The following is a 16,292-nucleotide window of genomic DNA, read 5'->3' on the forward strand; positions in this document are numbered from 1 at the left end:
TGACTCCAGAGAAACCCTCAAAAATACCAATTAGTTTACCATACGCCATGAACTTAGCGTTAACATCTACAAAACTGTTCGATTTATGTGGAAACTCCAAAACAAACTATTATCCAGCTTAAAATATTGCAAACAAAAAGGAGGCTGAAATCAAACCGTTTTCTGTTTGTTTGTGAGTTTCTAACCACTTTGTGTCCTTCGCTTTGATTTGCTGCTGAAATGATTCCCCTCTGCTTTGGTTTGGGTAGATCCGCTCTGTTCTTCCAAAGTGCATTCTAATTTGATTGCAGAGCGGAGTCATCATAACAGATCATGCCATGAAAGAACACCAACATCATTTGCAGGCATCTCCTGTCATGAGTCAAACGTAGCACTCTTTTATGAACCATCCGTTAAAAAGTGAAATAAAAATCTCTATTCCTACAAAGATTATTCTGTTTCTTTTTCATCCTGCAGGTGACGTCCAAATGTTCCTCTGCATATGAAACTGTATTAATCCTATCATTTTCATTTTGCATAACAACAATGGTGCTGATGTAAACAAGCTTATTATCTGCAGTCTGGGTAAGGACCTCTGTACAAATAACTAAACAAAAACATTAAAACATGCATTATCTGTTGTAGAGGAAACAGTCTATCGCTGACCTTTTACTACCATGAGAGAGCGTGCTTCATTTTCCTCCTCGCAGCCAAAGACGGTAGCTCACAGTCGATACTCCTCCACACAAAATCTCACTGGATCCAGAGGTATAAAACCAACGCAGATCCCTCCGCTTAAGATCTGCTTCAATGATTCAGATATTCATTGATACTCCCTATGCGCCCATGGCTTGCTGCTTCCTTTACACATTGACTGTTTCCTCTCTCTACTCCAGTGACTTCCTCTTACTTCTCCTTCGTCTGCCAGCAGCTTGCATGTACAGAAAACAACACAGCCTGTAGTTTGTCTGATGACGAGCAGTTAGTGGGCCAAGGACCAGCGAGTTGAAACCTGGGAGTTAATGTTCAACCTGATAATTGAGAGTCAGCAGGGAGAGGGCAAACTCCACCAAAATAGCACAAGCCATGACTGACCTGAGGAAAGACTTAAAGAAGGGGGGGTGGGGGGGTGGGGGATGGGCAATCACTTATCTTGAATATAAAGCTGGAAAAAATGCAAAGATGAAGATACTGATGAATGAAACAAAGAGGAAGCATGACCTTAAAGGATGTACTAATTCATAGGGAAGAAAGGGGGCAAGAGAAAAGAGGAAATGGTGGGATGTACACATGGTTTAACATTTTGAAAATAACGCAAAACAAGAGGCAGATAGGGGAAGAAATCAACGAAAATAAAAAAGTGAGAGGAAGCAGAAATCAGGAAGTTAAGAAGAAAAAAAACACGAGAAGAAGAAGAAGAATACCCTGAAGTGAGAAGAAACCTCAGGGGCAAACACTTCCACACTTCAAGTGTGATAACAGCGTATAAACGTTCAGTCAGATTGTTGGCAGCTCAGTTTTACAACCAGTAATTCTGTCATTTCAAAGAATAAAAAGAACGTGTTGACAGAACGGTTCAATTCAGAAACTAAGAAATCAGAGATTTGGTTTTTGATGAAGCATTCATAACGTCCATTTTGAACCTTTGAGATAAATATAGAAACATCGACTGCTCATGATAATACCAACCTTCATTTCTTATTGAAGCCAGAGATAGAGGACTGTTTTATTAACGGGCTTCTCAATAAAACAGAGTAGATTTTGTTTCAATCTACACTGCAGATAAACGTCACACTAAGTTCAAGGGTGTATTTTAAATTGCTCAGTCCATGGGGAGGCAGCTTTACAAATTAGCACCAAGGATTCTGCAACAAAGATGACTCAATACGAGCTACGTCATTGGTACTAAATTTGTTTGCGCTTCATTGCATGAGGGCCTTTCCTTCCCTCTCCAACAAATGGATTAGTTCTAACAACATTCTTGTGTTTTATTTTGTGGTTTCTCATTTATTTCTGTTAATGCATGTGGAGAATGACTTCAGCAGCACTGACACAACCAATGAGACATTTCCAGATGTTGCAAATGTTTCTGTAACAGAGAAAGATCTAGGCCAAATCATCCATCTCTCTCTGTTCTTCAGCCTTAAAGGGGACATATGCAGAAAAATCCTCTTGTACAGTGTTTTTGAACATATATTTGGGTAACCTGAGTGTCTACTGACCCACAAAATGTGAAATAAACCCATCCAGTCCTTTGTTTATGGTCTGTATAAGTCTTACAACACAGAGAAAAATGCTCTGTTTCAAATTTTCTCTCCTTGTGATGGGGTTCATTGCATTTAAAGAGACACACACACCGAAACAGAGCATTCTGAGACAGCTGGTTTATACAGGGTCACAAACCTCCTCTGGTGCTTGATTCATGTTATATTTTGACCAAAGCACAGCACAGATGTTTCATTTAGACCACAGGGGGACTGTTTGAAAAGGTGGGAAAGGGCTATAATATGTCCTCTTTAATGTCATCATCAACAAGCTTTATCACAAATTCCTCTGTTTGGTTTTAATTTGTGCTAAAGCTCTGCTGAGGGTTCAAGTTCGATTTATTTCCCTTGAATCCTCCTGTTTCATGTTTCAGTTCTTTTATTCATCAGTAAAGTGTTCTGATCGGGGCTTGTTGGTTCATGATGTGTAATCAAGTTTAATAGACTTGAAGCCTTTGAAAACAGGCGCCATGTTTACTATGATGCCTTTGAGGTAAAATAATCTGTCATAATCTGCGCTTACATATAGTTTTGATATTGAAGTGATGGCTTTCACTCGTCTCCAGGAGGCTTGTGACAGCAGCAGTAGTCTCTTTTATCACCTCACAGTGCTCAGAGTTGCCTATTCACACATACAGACGAGATAACGCATGTGTAATATTCACTGATCCAAAGACTTGCTTTAACTGATCTAGTCCTGCTCTGCTCTCCAGCTGGCTGCTGGTCAAAATATGATCAGCCATCAGATGTAAATAATAGGGTTGATGAAAGGTCTGATGACTGCTTTAAGTTAGCAAAATAAGCCTTGTAAGCTGAGGGCGTTCGCCACATGACATTGGAATGCTATAGGGCAGTGAACTTTGAGCAAAGGGAATTTCCTAAGCCAGAGGAAGTCCACTTCAAAATGAGCTGCTTTAATTAAAGACATACAGCAGATGAAAGGCCGTGTGGTAAGAGTTCTACCTTTTGGATGTATGCAGCTGATGGTGATAAGATGCTCTGCTGCCTTTTCTTGAACTTAGAGGTTTCAAATGGGGCTGTCAGCATTAATGAGTTAATCACAATTTAAACAGGATGAGAATAAGTCTACCCTTTGTCTTGTATTTGCCCTTCATTAAAAAATTATATAATTTGACCAAATAAACAGTTATTCTTCAGACTGTGTGGTCTTCAGAGTGCAGCCACTATTTGACCTAACCGCTTAGAAGCATAATTAGCAGCTTTTCCTGTAGATTGTTAATATTTGGACAGCTGGCATTAGACCTGCTGACACTGTTTATTATGGTATGGAGTCATGATGATGCAGTCATGTTATGGTCTGTTTGATATTTTTCCTGGATCACGAGTCCGAAAACAGACTCTAGAAATGTTGAAAAAAAAAAACTCATGTTCTAAAAAGTGAAAAGATTCAAACTGAATGACTTCTCCGTGTTAAAAAGTTTGATCTTTTAAGACCTGATGAGTCCGTTTATGGAGGGTCTACCTATATATGCTCCCAAGCCCGATATGACAACTAACATGCCAAGACAAGTGTGTTGCTTTTTTAGGAAATCTAATGTACAACACATCAAAATGGTTTTCAACAGGGAGAGTGAGAGAGTAAGTTTTATTAAAGAAAAGCAGAAATCCCAAACTGATTTCTTATTGATCATTGGATCTGAATATGAAATCACCTGTATTTTTTATATATTGATCCCAAAACGTACGGTTCTAATCTTTCCATTTGCTGACCAAACTTGCAGCTGGGTGCCGCTAATTTCCTCTCATCTTTGCAGTTGGATAAAATGGTGAAAGGGGGAGGTGATCCTCTGCCCTCTGCCAACATCTCCATGTCCAAGCCAAAAAGAAGGCATCAGGCCAAAACTAACACATTAGCTTATTGTAATTTAAGGTGCTTAATGTGTCTAGACTGCACCCAGAAAGAACCTTCTCTCTTCTCAGAAGCAGAGCAACAATCTCTTTGGCACCAAACATCAAACTCATCATGTAAATACTTTCCTTTCAATAACGTAAGTTGGCATTTGTTAGATATTTGAATTTGTTGTGTGTTTCTGACAGCCCACAGGATATAAAATGCTTCTCACTGTAAATGTCCTTTAAAACAGTTCTGTTAGAAAAGGTGTGTCAAACGAACTGATTGAGTTCCCTGATAATGTCAGAGCCTGGACACATGATGCCTACTTACCTCAAGTATTGCTGGAGTGCTTTCAGTTTGGTCTTTAACCTTACATTTTCACAGAGACAAGGTCCAAACGATTGGCTTAGCCACCACTTGAGGACTTAAAAACCATCTGAGTGTGTATGAGTCCATCCTAATGTAAAAAAAGAACGATGGCTGTAGACTGCTAAAAAAAAATTTTTTTAAAAACACATTTACTGTACGATACTTGACTTTGGAAAGACTTTCAGGGTCACTATTTACAAAACTTCAACTGGGTGCTCCTGGAATAAAGTAACAAGAATTTAAACTTACAACAGAGCAGACAAAGAAGCTGCTTAAGGCTCCATCTGCCCTCATGTGTGATTGTTTTTGCTATCTTACATGATGGAGATTATAATGTTAGCTTGATTAGCATTACAAGCTAGAAGTCATTTGAAAGGTAATGTAAACTGTCTAAACTGAACCAGTTATTTTTTACGGTCTAATTCACAACTTCCTGTTTGGTGCTAAAGACAGTTCCTTACTGTTTATGTAGTGTATGCCATTGAGCATCATTATTTGCAAATTGCAATGATCATGCATGTCGGATTTCACAAGAATATTAAAATGAGAAAGAGACCGACTCAAGAAAGCTGTGAAAGTTTGAATCCCACTTCACACCAATCGAGGCGACAGTAACCCACAAAAACTCAGATTTTGTTTGCATTATTTTCCAACACGGTGAAATTGTGCTTCACAGTAAGTTGGGGAACTTTCTTGGTGTAATGCCAGCGTTTTAGACCCACAGTGAGATGAAGATGTGTCTCATCTCTGGGAGATGAAATCTGGGAGTTAACGAAAGAACACACTGATCCTGGAGTAAATCACGCTAATGTCTATTTGGGAATTAAAAATTAGATTCCAGTTTTTATTAGAACTTCCAAGAAGGATTTCTAAATTTTCCATTTCCAAGTTCGACTCTGGGGGAGGATATGTAACCCCTGTTCTTTCCTAAGTTGAAAGCTTAGTGTGGTGTGCTTTGTGGGTGGGGGGCCACCTGTGAAGGGACCACTAACAGCCAGAAGTACAGGATAAGCCTGCCTGGTATGCAAGTCTAGTCCATAGCTGCTTTCATCCTCTCTAAAAGGCAGAAAAAGGTGAATTCCTTTGTGCATTATTTCCACATGTTAACGGGAGCAGGCGGGGTCGAGCAGAAAAATACGAGCAAATGGTGTGAAACTGTGTTATGTGGAAACCATATATTAACAGAATTGACTGTAACAATTCAACACAATCCAGTGAAAATGAAACCTGAGCTAAAGCAAAACAAGCTCCTTATTTTGTCCTTCTCCGATTGCAGTTCTGTCATTCAGGAACAATAAGAGCACAGTGTCTGCCGGCACCTTTGTTGACCAGGTAATAATAGCTATGATGGAAACATTGAGCAAAGTATCTGTTAATCTGCACTGCAGCATTGTGCACCAGACTCCTCCCACCTCGTCTAGACTGCCAAGAATGCAGGTGTAAATCAATACACCTCTCTGTCCACCTTCAACACACACACTCTGAATTTGAAGTATATTCAACGGCGTGTCCTTGGGAAAGCTTTACAACATTTAAACAAACAGTCCAACAAATAAACAAACAAATAGATAACAGACTGTGGACATCAACCTGCCTGATGTTAAGACCGCAGCATCATAAAAAGCAGGTGCCTGTGATATGGGATACGGTTCAGGGTCAGGGCAGGGAGGAGGAGGACGCAATAAACTGAAGAGATGGATCTTGAGTCCGTGCTTGAAAACAGACTCTTTCACGTTGCCTGATGTGGCTTGGCACGCCGATAAAAGGAGAGGATCTGAGGAGCAGAAGGGCCTGGCACTCGGGGAAGCAGAAGGGCCTCTAATTGAGGGAGAAGAGGCTGACTTCTTCACTTAGCCTCTTCATTTAAGCAAATCAGACTGGAGTTGTTGCCAGTGTTAGTCACTTTTTTTGTTCCATTCTTCATAAGCACAATTCAATGTCAAATATGATAAAGATAAACGTGGGAAAGAACTTGTTATATTGTAAAAAATGATGTATATCCATTCACTTTTCAAGGCAACCTCGAGTGGCCTTTAAAGGCTGAATGTACGACAGTTTAACATCATGACTGTCTACAATGAGTGTGACACCCGAGTCCCACTGTCTGTGAAGTTGTCCGAGCCATACAGCGTGTTAACATGGACAGGACGGCCGGCCGGCTCATCCCCTTACGTATAAAAGTTGTTTAATTGAGGGGCGCTGGTGGCGCAGTGGTAAGCGCCCCATGTGGCTCCTTTCCTGCATGTAATTTTCCTCTCTCTCTCTCTCTCCCTGATTTCTGACTCTATCCACTGTCCAATCTCTCCATTAAAAGGCACAAAAAGCCCAAAAATAAATATAAAAAAAAAGGCACTAGAGAAAAGAAGAATAACATACTATACTCACTGCTAATTTGTCATGAAAGTGTATTTAGATCGTTGTCATTTTTGTGTAAATCTACATGCAGTTTGAAGATACGAGCAAAATAAAGAGCCCTAGCATTAGCATGCTAACACAACAATGCAGCGCAAGTTGTTTTGGTTTCATGCTGGTGCTCAAGGGCGACATCAAAAAATTGCATATTCTTCCTTTAAAGGAACTCAATTATTCCACTTTTGTGGCACTCCGGTGATGACTTCATTTCAAAGCCCTGGAGGTTGCAACCTGACGGGAACAAATAATGACGGGTGCAGGAAATAATGAAGCTTAAAGCAGAATGCAGAGCAGTGGCATGAACAATGGATGCTGTAAATGGGAGGATGGAGGACAGAAGAATGCGAGATGTAGGACACATAGTATGGGCTTTATGTGGTAGTTAAGATAGAGTATGACTGAAGCTATAGGGTGGATACTATGGCATACATATTCATGTATATGGAGGCATCTTCACGACACTGCAAAATCACAATTTCATGTCCCTAATCCGATAAGGAATCACATCTTAACACATGGGTTTCTCCTCATTCATATATGCACACACTCATGTATATTTAAGCTGTATGGTGACTAAAGATCAGCCAACCACACGTTTGATCTCTAGTTCCTAAGAAGCTTCCTGAAGAAAGAGACTGACACCTTTGTGCTGAATTAAGTATGAGCTGTCCGTACATCTGACAATCAATGAAAGTAGCACAAAACACTGCATTTAACACTCTTCATTCTGCACAAAACATGCAACATGGACGATTTAAACCGACTGATTTAGCCTTTATTTCTTTACTTTGTTGTTGTTTGTGCAACTTTTGGAGTTTTTTAACTATTCACCATGATGCAAACTGGTGAGTCAGGAACAAGGGGCAACCTCCGGTCTCGAAAAATGAAGCCTATGCGGAAGTACAAAAAACTGCAGTTCCTCGAGGTTCCGCTTGAGGCTGGCTGCAGAAGCGCCGGAAGTGCCATAAGCCCACAGCCAAAAAAGCCCGTTTTTACCACAGGAATCAACATGTTTACAGCCTGGTTCAAAAAACGAGATATATCTGAGAAGTTGACGGCCCCTTCTCCTCACACTGTGGGGGGGGTGAAATTTTTTATAACTCATCGGATTTTATTCTATTAAGGAAAACGACTATGCCCATATTTGGTTGTGTCAGATTTGATTGACAGCTCTGCGCGCTGCATCTGTCTGTCAGGTCAGCAGGTCAGGAGGCTAACAGCTTGATCCGTCTGATTTCTCCTCTTTTTTACTTCGTTTGGAGAGTTTGTTTAACACATATCTGACAACATACATGGCTTGCTGTGCGGTTAACAGACCATCCAAGAAGTTGATGCTTCAGTTTTCTTCGGTAAGTGATATAGTAGTGTTATATTTACTGCTTACTCGTGTTTATATTTACGGACCTAGCTTGTTTAGCGTTAGCTTGTAAACCAGTCGGCTAACTGTGTAGCTCATTATTTACATTTTTTACATTATTTACATTATTTACGGTCAATGGTTTAGAAATGTTTGTTGTTAAGATGTTGTTGTTGAAAATAGTGAGTTTGTGTGATGTTAGAAGCTAAAGGTTCAGCTCGGTGGTTAACCACAGACTGTAAATATGGTTATCTGACGTTATGATGAATGTTATACTCCACGTAAATGTGGACATTAAAAAACAAACTTTGTGTAGTAATTATCCGTCAGTAACATAAACTGAACTCAACCTAATGTGCTGTGTAGGTTATAGAGGATGACATTAAAGTTACATGGTTGATGTAGTGTCTTAAGATTTGAGCAAACTGTTAACAAATAAAAAAAAACTTCACTTTGTAAGAGCATCTGTAACCATTAAGAACTATATTAATAACCATATTAATTTTCACTGAACTCATACACAGAATATAGCTGTAGAAATATAAAATATAAATAACATATGGAATGAAAATAAGATATAAAGCACATAGATATAAAGTATAAGAAATAGTTTGAAGAGTACAGCCATGTACTGAGCTCATGTTAATAATAAATGAGTTACTGTATGTTCTGTACTGAAGCACAGAGAGTTGGGACCTGTTAATGATTTAAATAATTCAGGTTATATTTGTTTCATGTTAAGATGAAGTACTATCCACAATAAACTGCTTAATTTTTCCTCACACAAAATCTGAGACAATTTAATGTGGAATATCATTGTGTGAGTGAGAGAGCTGAAAACAGCATGATTACAATAATGTTTATCTTCTTAACTTTGAATAGATGTTGATTACCTGAATACTGTACCTTTGTTGTCTGGGTAGTACACTGTTGAATTTATAAATGTGCTCTTACACACAGATGAATACAGAAAAATAGATGAGAACAAACAAAATGATTTAATGAATAACTGCTATTTTCTCTCTTTCTTTGCCATCCTGAAGACCCCTCACTAAAAGTCCATGTTCTCCTGGATCCATGTCACATGGCTTCTTCAGAATGACTTTTCAACAGTCGAAGTTCTGGTGAGAGAAGATGGCCAGCAGATAAGACAGCAGTACATCAAGGAGCTCCACAAGCTTCAGGAGGAGGAGGAGGGTTTGCACCTTGGAAGACTGTATTCATGCTGTTCAAATAAAAATAGATCTCCTCCAAACAACTCGCAATCAAACTATTTTCTTCCCATTTTAAACCCTTTGTCCAGTTTAGATGGGAGAAGTTGATATTATGTGATATTGATCAGGGAAGACTACATTTCTAAATCATTTTTAACTGTGTTTTTATTCACAAGTTATTGATCTTATTTACTCTCCATGTATCTTGATTTAAGAATGGGGCTGTGTTTAAGGGCAAATTTTTGCAATGACTCTGTTCCATCCCACTTTCAGAAATAAACTACATTAGTATTTATCAAAAGAATAAGAAGTTGTGTAAAAGTAGACTTCCTTCCCTAAGCTATTGAGTTGAGCATTAATCTGAAATGTATACTCATAAGTAGACATAAAGGAGTGCATTTATATAGAAATATTTATTTAATCTGAAAAACAACATTAAAAAAGTCTGTTTTTACAGCAGAGATTAACATGTTTACAGCTTGGTACAAAACAAACAAATAGGTGTGATTAGCTCATGTCTCGATGGACACACACTGTACGGGGGGGGTGAATGTTTTGATGAAGGATAAGAGTTATTCACAATAAGGCGTGTAGCTGACCAGCTTGACAGGTGGGCGCGGTGTAACGGTTTGTCAGGAGGTTTAAAACCCGCCTCAGCTCTCAGCCTGTGGGTGACATCACTCAGGCCATCCGGGGGAGACCTCCCTCACAGCGAGCTGTTGAAGAGAAGCAACTGAAGTCCACCCCAGAAGAACCAACAAATACAGATGTTGTTGAGGCTCAGGTTTCTTCCTCTGTCTCTGCAGCTCTCTGGGCACCAATAATCCACACTGTGTCTATAGGAGAAATACAAAGGTGTTCAATTAATGCCTCAGACAAGACAAAATGTACAGTTAACTACATGTGACATCTCAGGGTGTTTTTTTGTTATGAGCCACATCTGCAGGAATAATATTGAACAAGGTAGCTGCAACTCCTAATAATAGATGCCAGTATTAAACACTATTTTTTCTAATACTTAAAGTTTTTGGTGTGAAGCTGACACTGTCCACAGACTCCATGACTTCACGGGGTTCAACAGAAAACAAATATCTTATAATAAATACTAAATATTTATTTTTCAATTGTCATGTTCACCTCATCGCTGTTCGACATCAGTGAATATAAGACACAGACATTCCTCTTTTTGTCAGAACAGTAACATGAACTGTATGCTTTGTAATATTGATTTCTTCTGGATGTCTCATATTTATTTACAGTTTATGGATAAAACTTTGTTAATGTATTGCTCTGCTAACACTGACAAAGTCTAACTGCTCTGAAAAATAACATATAAACATAATTGTATATTTAAAAAAGTGTAGTTTTAAGACTTTAATTAAATATTTGGGTTGAATATAATTAGTTTTAACTGTGTTGTAGAAAAGTTAAATGTTAACTTACTGTTTGTAGAGTTTTCTCAGGACGAGCAGGAATAGTTGATGATAGCAGCCTAGCTGTTAGCTATGCTGTGAAGTGGACTGCTAACGTCGAGCTGAATGGGCGGAGCTAAGTCCCGCCGGTCCCGCCTTACTACTGTCGCTAGGTTGATCCGAAGTTAGGTTGAGACTGCAAATCCAATATGGATGCGGCCGTCGATTGGACTCATTTTCTGCCTATGTAACAGACGGGTCAGGGTTCGTCCAGTAATATTTACAGTCTATGGTCAGGAAGTAAATGACAGCATGCAGGTATGTATCACAGGGCAAATTCAAGTTCAAGTCAAATTAAATGGAAAAACTATTAAGCAGCAGTAATGACAGACGCTTTATTTAATGGAAAAATAAAATAAACTAAACGATTTAAGGTCAACATATCCTGATACACAGAGAACAACCTGACCTGATGAAAATAAATCACAGATGCTACCTTTAAGAGACACATGAAGATTAAAACAGATGATACTGTGAAAAGACAAACGAGACGTCAGCTTGTTTACGTTGGTCAAAATGTTATCAAGCTCCTCCGCTAACAGGTTAGAGGCAGAATTATTACCAGACTTCTATAAAGAGCCGTTTGAGATAAGTGTGTGTATGTGTCTTGACAGAGGCTGTGTCAAATGAGGACATGCATGTGTGGGTGGGTGGGTGTGTGTACAGTATGTGTGCCAAGTTGGGTATGATCATCAAATTCAGCTGGAGGTGTATCTGCTGAGCAAAACTATTTACCTTACAGAAATCTGATTTGATATAGAGTAAGTGCTGTAATTACATTTTAAGTATACGTTTTGTATAGAAATGTAAGCTATGCACTGAGATAAGGAAAAATAACATGGGCAGCGGAGTCACTCTCACACACACACACACACACACACGAAAATATGCCATTCATGAAAATGTATGTGTTCAACTTGAATTAACTACAAGTGGTAGAGTATGATGCTATTTCATGTCGAACTACAGATAAAGAATGAATGCTGTTCCCCACAGAGGCTTAAAGTGTGAAAGGGTCAGACTTAATCACAGACGAGTCATGGCGGGAAAAAGAGACGCGTACATGGCAGCAGCCAGACCAGAGATTAGCCTCCGCTCCGTCGCTAATAAAAAAAAGAAGAGAAGCTCTCACAGGCAGCTTAACAGGGTGCAAACGGCCTCTTGAAAGAGCTGCTTCAGAACCAAACATAGACATAAGCTTCCATTCAAAGTGCTATTATCCAGGTTCAGATCCAATCCATCTGTCTTTTCATACAGTGTGACGCTTCATACAGCTAACATAATACAGCTAGAATCTTTATGGTTCAGTGTCACAGTGTTCAAGAGGTTTCAAGGCTGACCCTTTGTTACCTGTCAATCAAGCTCCTGTATAGAAAATAAACATGTATTCACAGAAATCCTTGAGTCATTATTTTAGGTATTACGTCAGAACTAGAACTCTACTCTTAACTTCATACAGTTATCAAAAATGACCGCAACTCCTTACTACCAATCAGCCATCAGCTTCAGTGTTTCTAACTTACAACTCAATACTTTCTAAAATAAAAAGCCACCTTCAGTCCTTCCACACAAGATGATTAACCTGATTTGACTGGTTACACCTCCAGACTGGGACACACTGGGCGTGTGCAGAATGATTTTTTCTTGTCCCTGTCAGCTGTGTAGCACCTGTTGGGACAGGGCGTCTTGCACCTTATTGGCACATCTCTCACACCTTCTCACTTAACTTCTCACAGACACACACACACACACACACGCACAGACACACACACACACACACACACACACACACACACACACACACACACACACACACACACACACACACACACACACACACACACACACACACACACACACACACACACACACACACACACACACACACACACACACACACACACACACACACACACACACACACACACACACACACACACACACACTTCACTACGGGGTTCGGCATGAATGAGTCTAATAGGAACTATTATTTCAACACTTCTCGGTAACTTGTTGCTGTTAACTATCAGCTCGTCTTACCTGCTGCATTATGTTCCACCTGCACGTCAACTTAATGTGCAAAAAAAGTAGGATGCCAAAATGAGCGAATGGCACCTGACCTTACAATCCTCAGAGTAGAGCAGTAACTGACTGATTAAGATTACGCTGCTTAATGTTAAGTTTTGACTATTAGTTACATTCTCTAAGTTTAGACCCACATCAGCCTACATGAGTCTTATGATTTACCTTTGTTTGTTTTGGAGACAGATATTTCTGTCACTCCCACACTGAAGGAATTCTTACATGGAAATGATCTGGTCACCTAAAATTATGTTAATATTAGAAGCTCAAGTTGGAATCCCTCCTGACATCGTCTGGCTGCAAATGAGTGTAGATGCATGCCAGCATCTCATCCAGTCTTAACGCTATATGCATATATAAATCTGGTCTAAATGGGTTAAAGAGCGTTTCAAATCAACACTGCATGGTCCTTTGTTTTAAAATGTTCCATCCTGCCATGCTGTTGCTCCTGCACAGCTCTGCTAATAGAGATTGTGCAGAGATTCAGACTTAAAGACTTCTCGCCTGATAATTCAAACTTTTAGGATGAAGCCTTGACTCCCAGCATCCCTCCCACTAGATTCAACATGAACAGAATTCAAATAAGCTGTGATAATAACACCTGAGTGCTCCTGTAGAGCGTCTGTGTCTGTGAAAAGCAAATTTATGTCAATTTGAGACTTTGCCTTTCCAATTTCAAACAGACTGTTTGAAACTTGTTCCAACACAACGACATATTTTAGTATTTGGATATAAAAAAACAGATTTTGAAATGTTGCTCCAAGTCATTTCACAATACATGTTTTAGTCTTTAAAAAAAGAAGAAGAGGGTTACATAGGGACACGTCCATGCAAATGTTTCAAGTTTAACCACAGTCTGCCCTGATTATAAAATTATGCCAAATGTGAAAACAAAAAAGAAGACTTCTTTTTTCCACCCACTACCTGGCATCCATTTATGAGTGAAAATAACAGGGCTTAGTGGAAAACAACAGTGTCTGACAGAGAAAATGACTCATCTCTGCTCCGTCCCTCCATCTCGCACTCTCTCTTCTAGTTACCGGCTCCAGCACATCCTGTACATAAAAACATAGCTGAACTCTGATGAGAACAGAGACACACCGGGCTCTGGGCACATCATGCTTTAGCCCTCCGTTCCAAGAACTGACGAGGCGGACCGGCAAAAAAGTTTCAAAAATAAACACAACGTGAAAATAGAATGCAAAACACATCGCCTGAGCACATTGATTGAAAAATACAAGAATGAGGAGCACATGAAGGACACTAATGTTCAACCTTATTTCAACATGAGAGATGAGTCCTTCTCTTGAATTCTTTTGGATTACATTTAAACCCAGCATGCAACCAAAGAACAACAGCAATCAACCTGAAAGAGAGAGGAAGAATAGAAAAAAACCTTAAACCTAAGAACATGCTGTTATCGCTGAAGATCTGCACGGAACAGGCAGTGAGTCACCACCATTTCTTATTAAGCTTGAGCTCCAATTCTTACGCTGATCTTAAGTTGATTTCACAGCTGAGGTTGTGTTAGATGCAGATGTGCTTGCTGAGGGGAAACCAGTGTTGGTAACAGTTTTTCTTAGGAAGTCCAAATAACTGTGATGTGGTTGATAAACAAGGTACACAAAAAATGGGGAAAATACCATTGATGATGGAGGACGAGCAAGTGATATTTATAGTGTGTGCTAACCGGCGGCAGCAAGTTCATCACAAAGAGGGATTCCCGGTTTTAGTGGAGCAAAAGTTAACATGGCTGAGGAGGGAAGAGGGCACGGGGTTCTGCACTGTGGTCTGTAGAAAGTCATCAGACGGTTCACAATAGATGTGTGAGAACTTCTCTGAATGATCACTAAAGTAGCCATAGCCACATTGATGCTTTGACACTCAACAATCAGCTCATACAAATCATGCAGCACATTCTTTAATGTTCTTCTAGGTTGGTTTCTCTGTTGGATCGTCACTTGTTGCTAAATGCATAATCATAGCTTCTATTAACATATAGTGTGATTATTTTTGAAAGGTAAATGCTATATACTAGGTTAGCATTAATATTGTGTCATACATACATTGGCTTTTATGACACCATGAATGATAATGTTCCAGGATCAGAGTTCATTGTAGGTCTACTCATTGTCACGAGACAAAAAGAGAAAGCAAAAGCAAGACAAACCCAAATCAAACAGAATCCTGGAAAAGAAGTAAGAAGATATTCTGAGACAAAATTAGCTTATAATCTTAAACACAGGTTCTGAAAGTATACTAGGACCCTTCTGTAAAAAAAACAAAAAAACAGACGAGAAAGTCTCAAATAGAGGTGGGAAAATAAATCGATTTATGTAAAAATGGAGATTCTTATCTTCTGAGATTTAAATATTTTCATAACTTTTTGTTTGGCTAATCAGTCACTCCCTGCTAAGCGCTAAGGCTAGCTCTTTCACTCAGCAGAATGCCAAATGGAGCAGCAAGAAATTCAGTCAGTCTCACAGATGACTGGAGTAGATCCTGAAGTATGTACTAATTCAAAAATAGACTTTGAATCATGAATCCAGAATCATTTTGTTTCATATCAAAAATAGATTCTCAATCGAATCATGACAACAAGAATCAAAATCAAATCATGAGACACTCAAAGAGTCCCAGCCCTAGTCTTACATTTCCACTGGTGGCAAAAATTACTTTCAAAATCTGCAGAAAATATGAAGTGAACGTGCACATTCTCCCATATAATGAACAAACTGTTATTGTTTTTTGACAGAATCTCTTTGCAGTCATAATTGTTCTCTTTAAAATGTCCCACCTAATTATTTCTGATGACACGTCACACTGAAAGACACTTGCATGTGTTTGAGTTAAGTGTCCGCATGTGAAGAACACTTACTAGGTCCTTGTTTTTCTTGACACACCACTTAAATTAGAGGAGCTCCTGCAGATTGCAAACAGCGGGACGTCTCTGAGTAAGTGTGTTTACAAGTGCATGTGTGTGTGTGTGTGTGGCCCCTGCAGTGAAAGCTGCTCAGCGACGCGACTCAGCCTCGGCTGCTCTGATAACTCCTACTTTATCCCTGTCAGCACCCGAGCCTGTTGCACAACTAACATGCACATTGCTTTCGTTTGAGGGGTGAAAAAAAGGGACTGAAAAGTGTTCATTTTCAGAAGATAAAAAAAGGAAAGACACAGGACTTGCTGATATGCTTCATGGATTTATAGACGCAGTTGTTTTGACCGAAGAGAAAATCAAAGAGATCACAGACAGAGGAGACGGATAAGAGAAGAGAAAAAAACAAAAAG

General features: G+C 39.4%; 1 protein-coding gene across 3 annotated transcripts in view; it reads right to left on the minus strand.

Moving 5' to 3' along the window:
- LOC109985589 (vitamin D3 receptor A) overlaps positions 1 to 16,292 on the minus strand; it is a 93,095-nt gene that overhangs the window by 53,168 nt on the left and 23,635 nt on the right. The window contains exon 1 of one of the 3 annotated variants that reach the window (XM_020635993.3): positions 646 to 2,770. The exons of the other annotated variants lie outside the window; for them this stretch is intronic. Within the exon in view, the coding sequence (XP_020491649.1) occupies positions 646 to 658 (13 nt within the window). The 5' untranslated portion in view covers positions 659 to 2,770. Of the gene's footprint in view, positions 1 to 645; positions 2,771 to 16,292 lie in introns of those variants that run through there. 3 annotated transcript variants of the gene reach the window in all.

This window comes from Labrus bergylta, chromosome 12 (genome assembly GCF_963930695.1).
Source record: "Labrus bergylta chromosome 12, fLabBer1.1, whole genome shotgun sequence".
Classification (NCBI taxonomy): domain Eukaryota; kingdom Metazoa; phylum Chordata; class Actinopteri; order Labriformes; family Labridae; genus Labrus; species Labrus bergylta.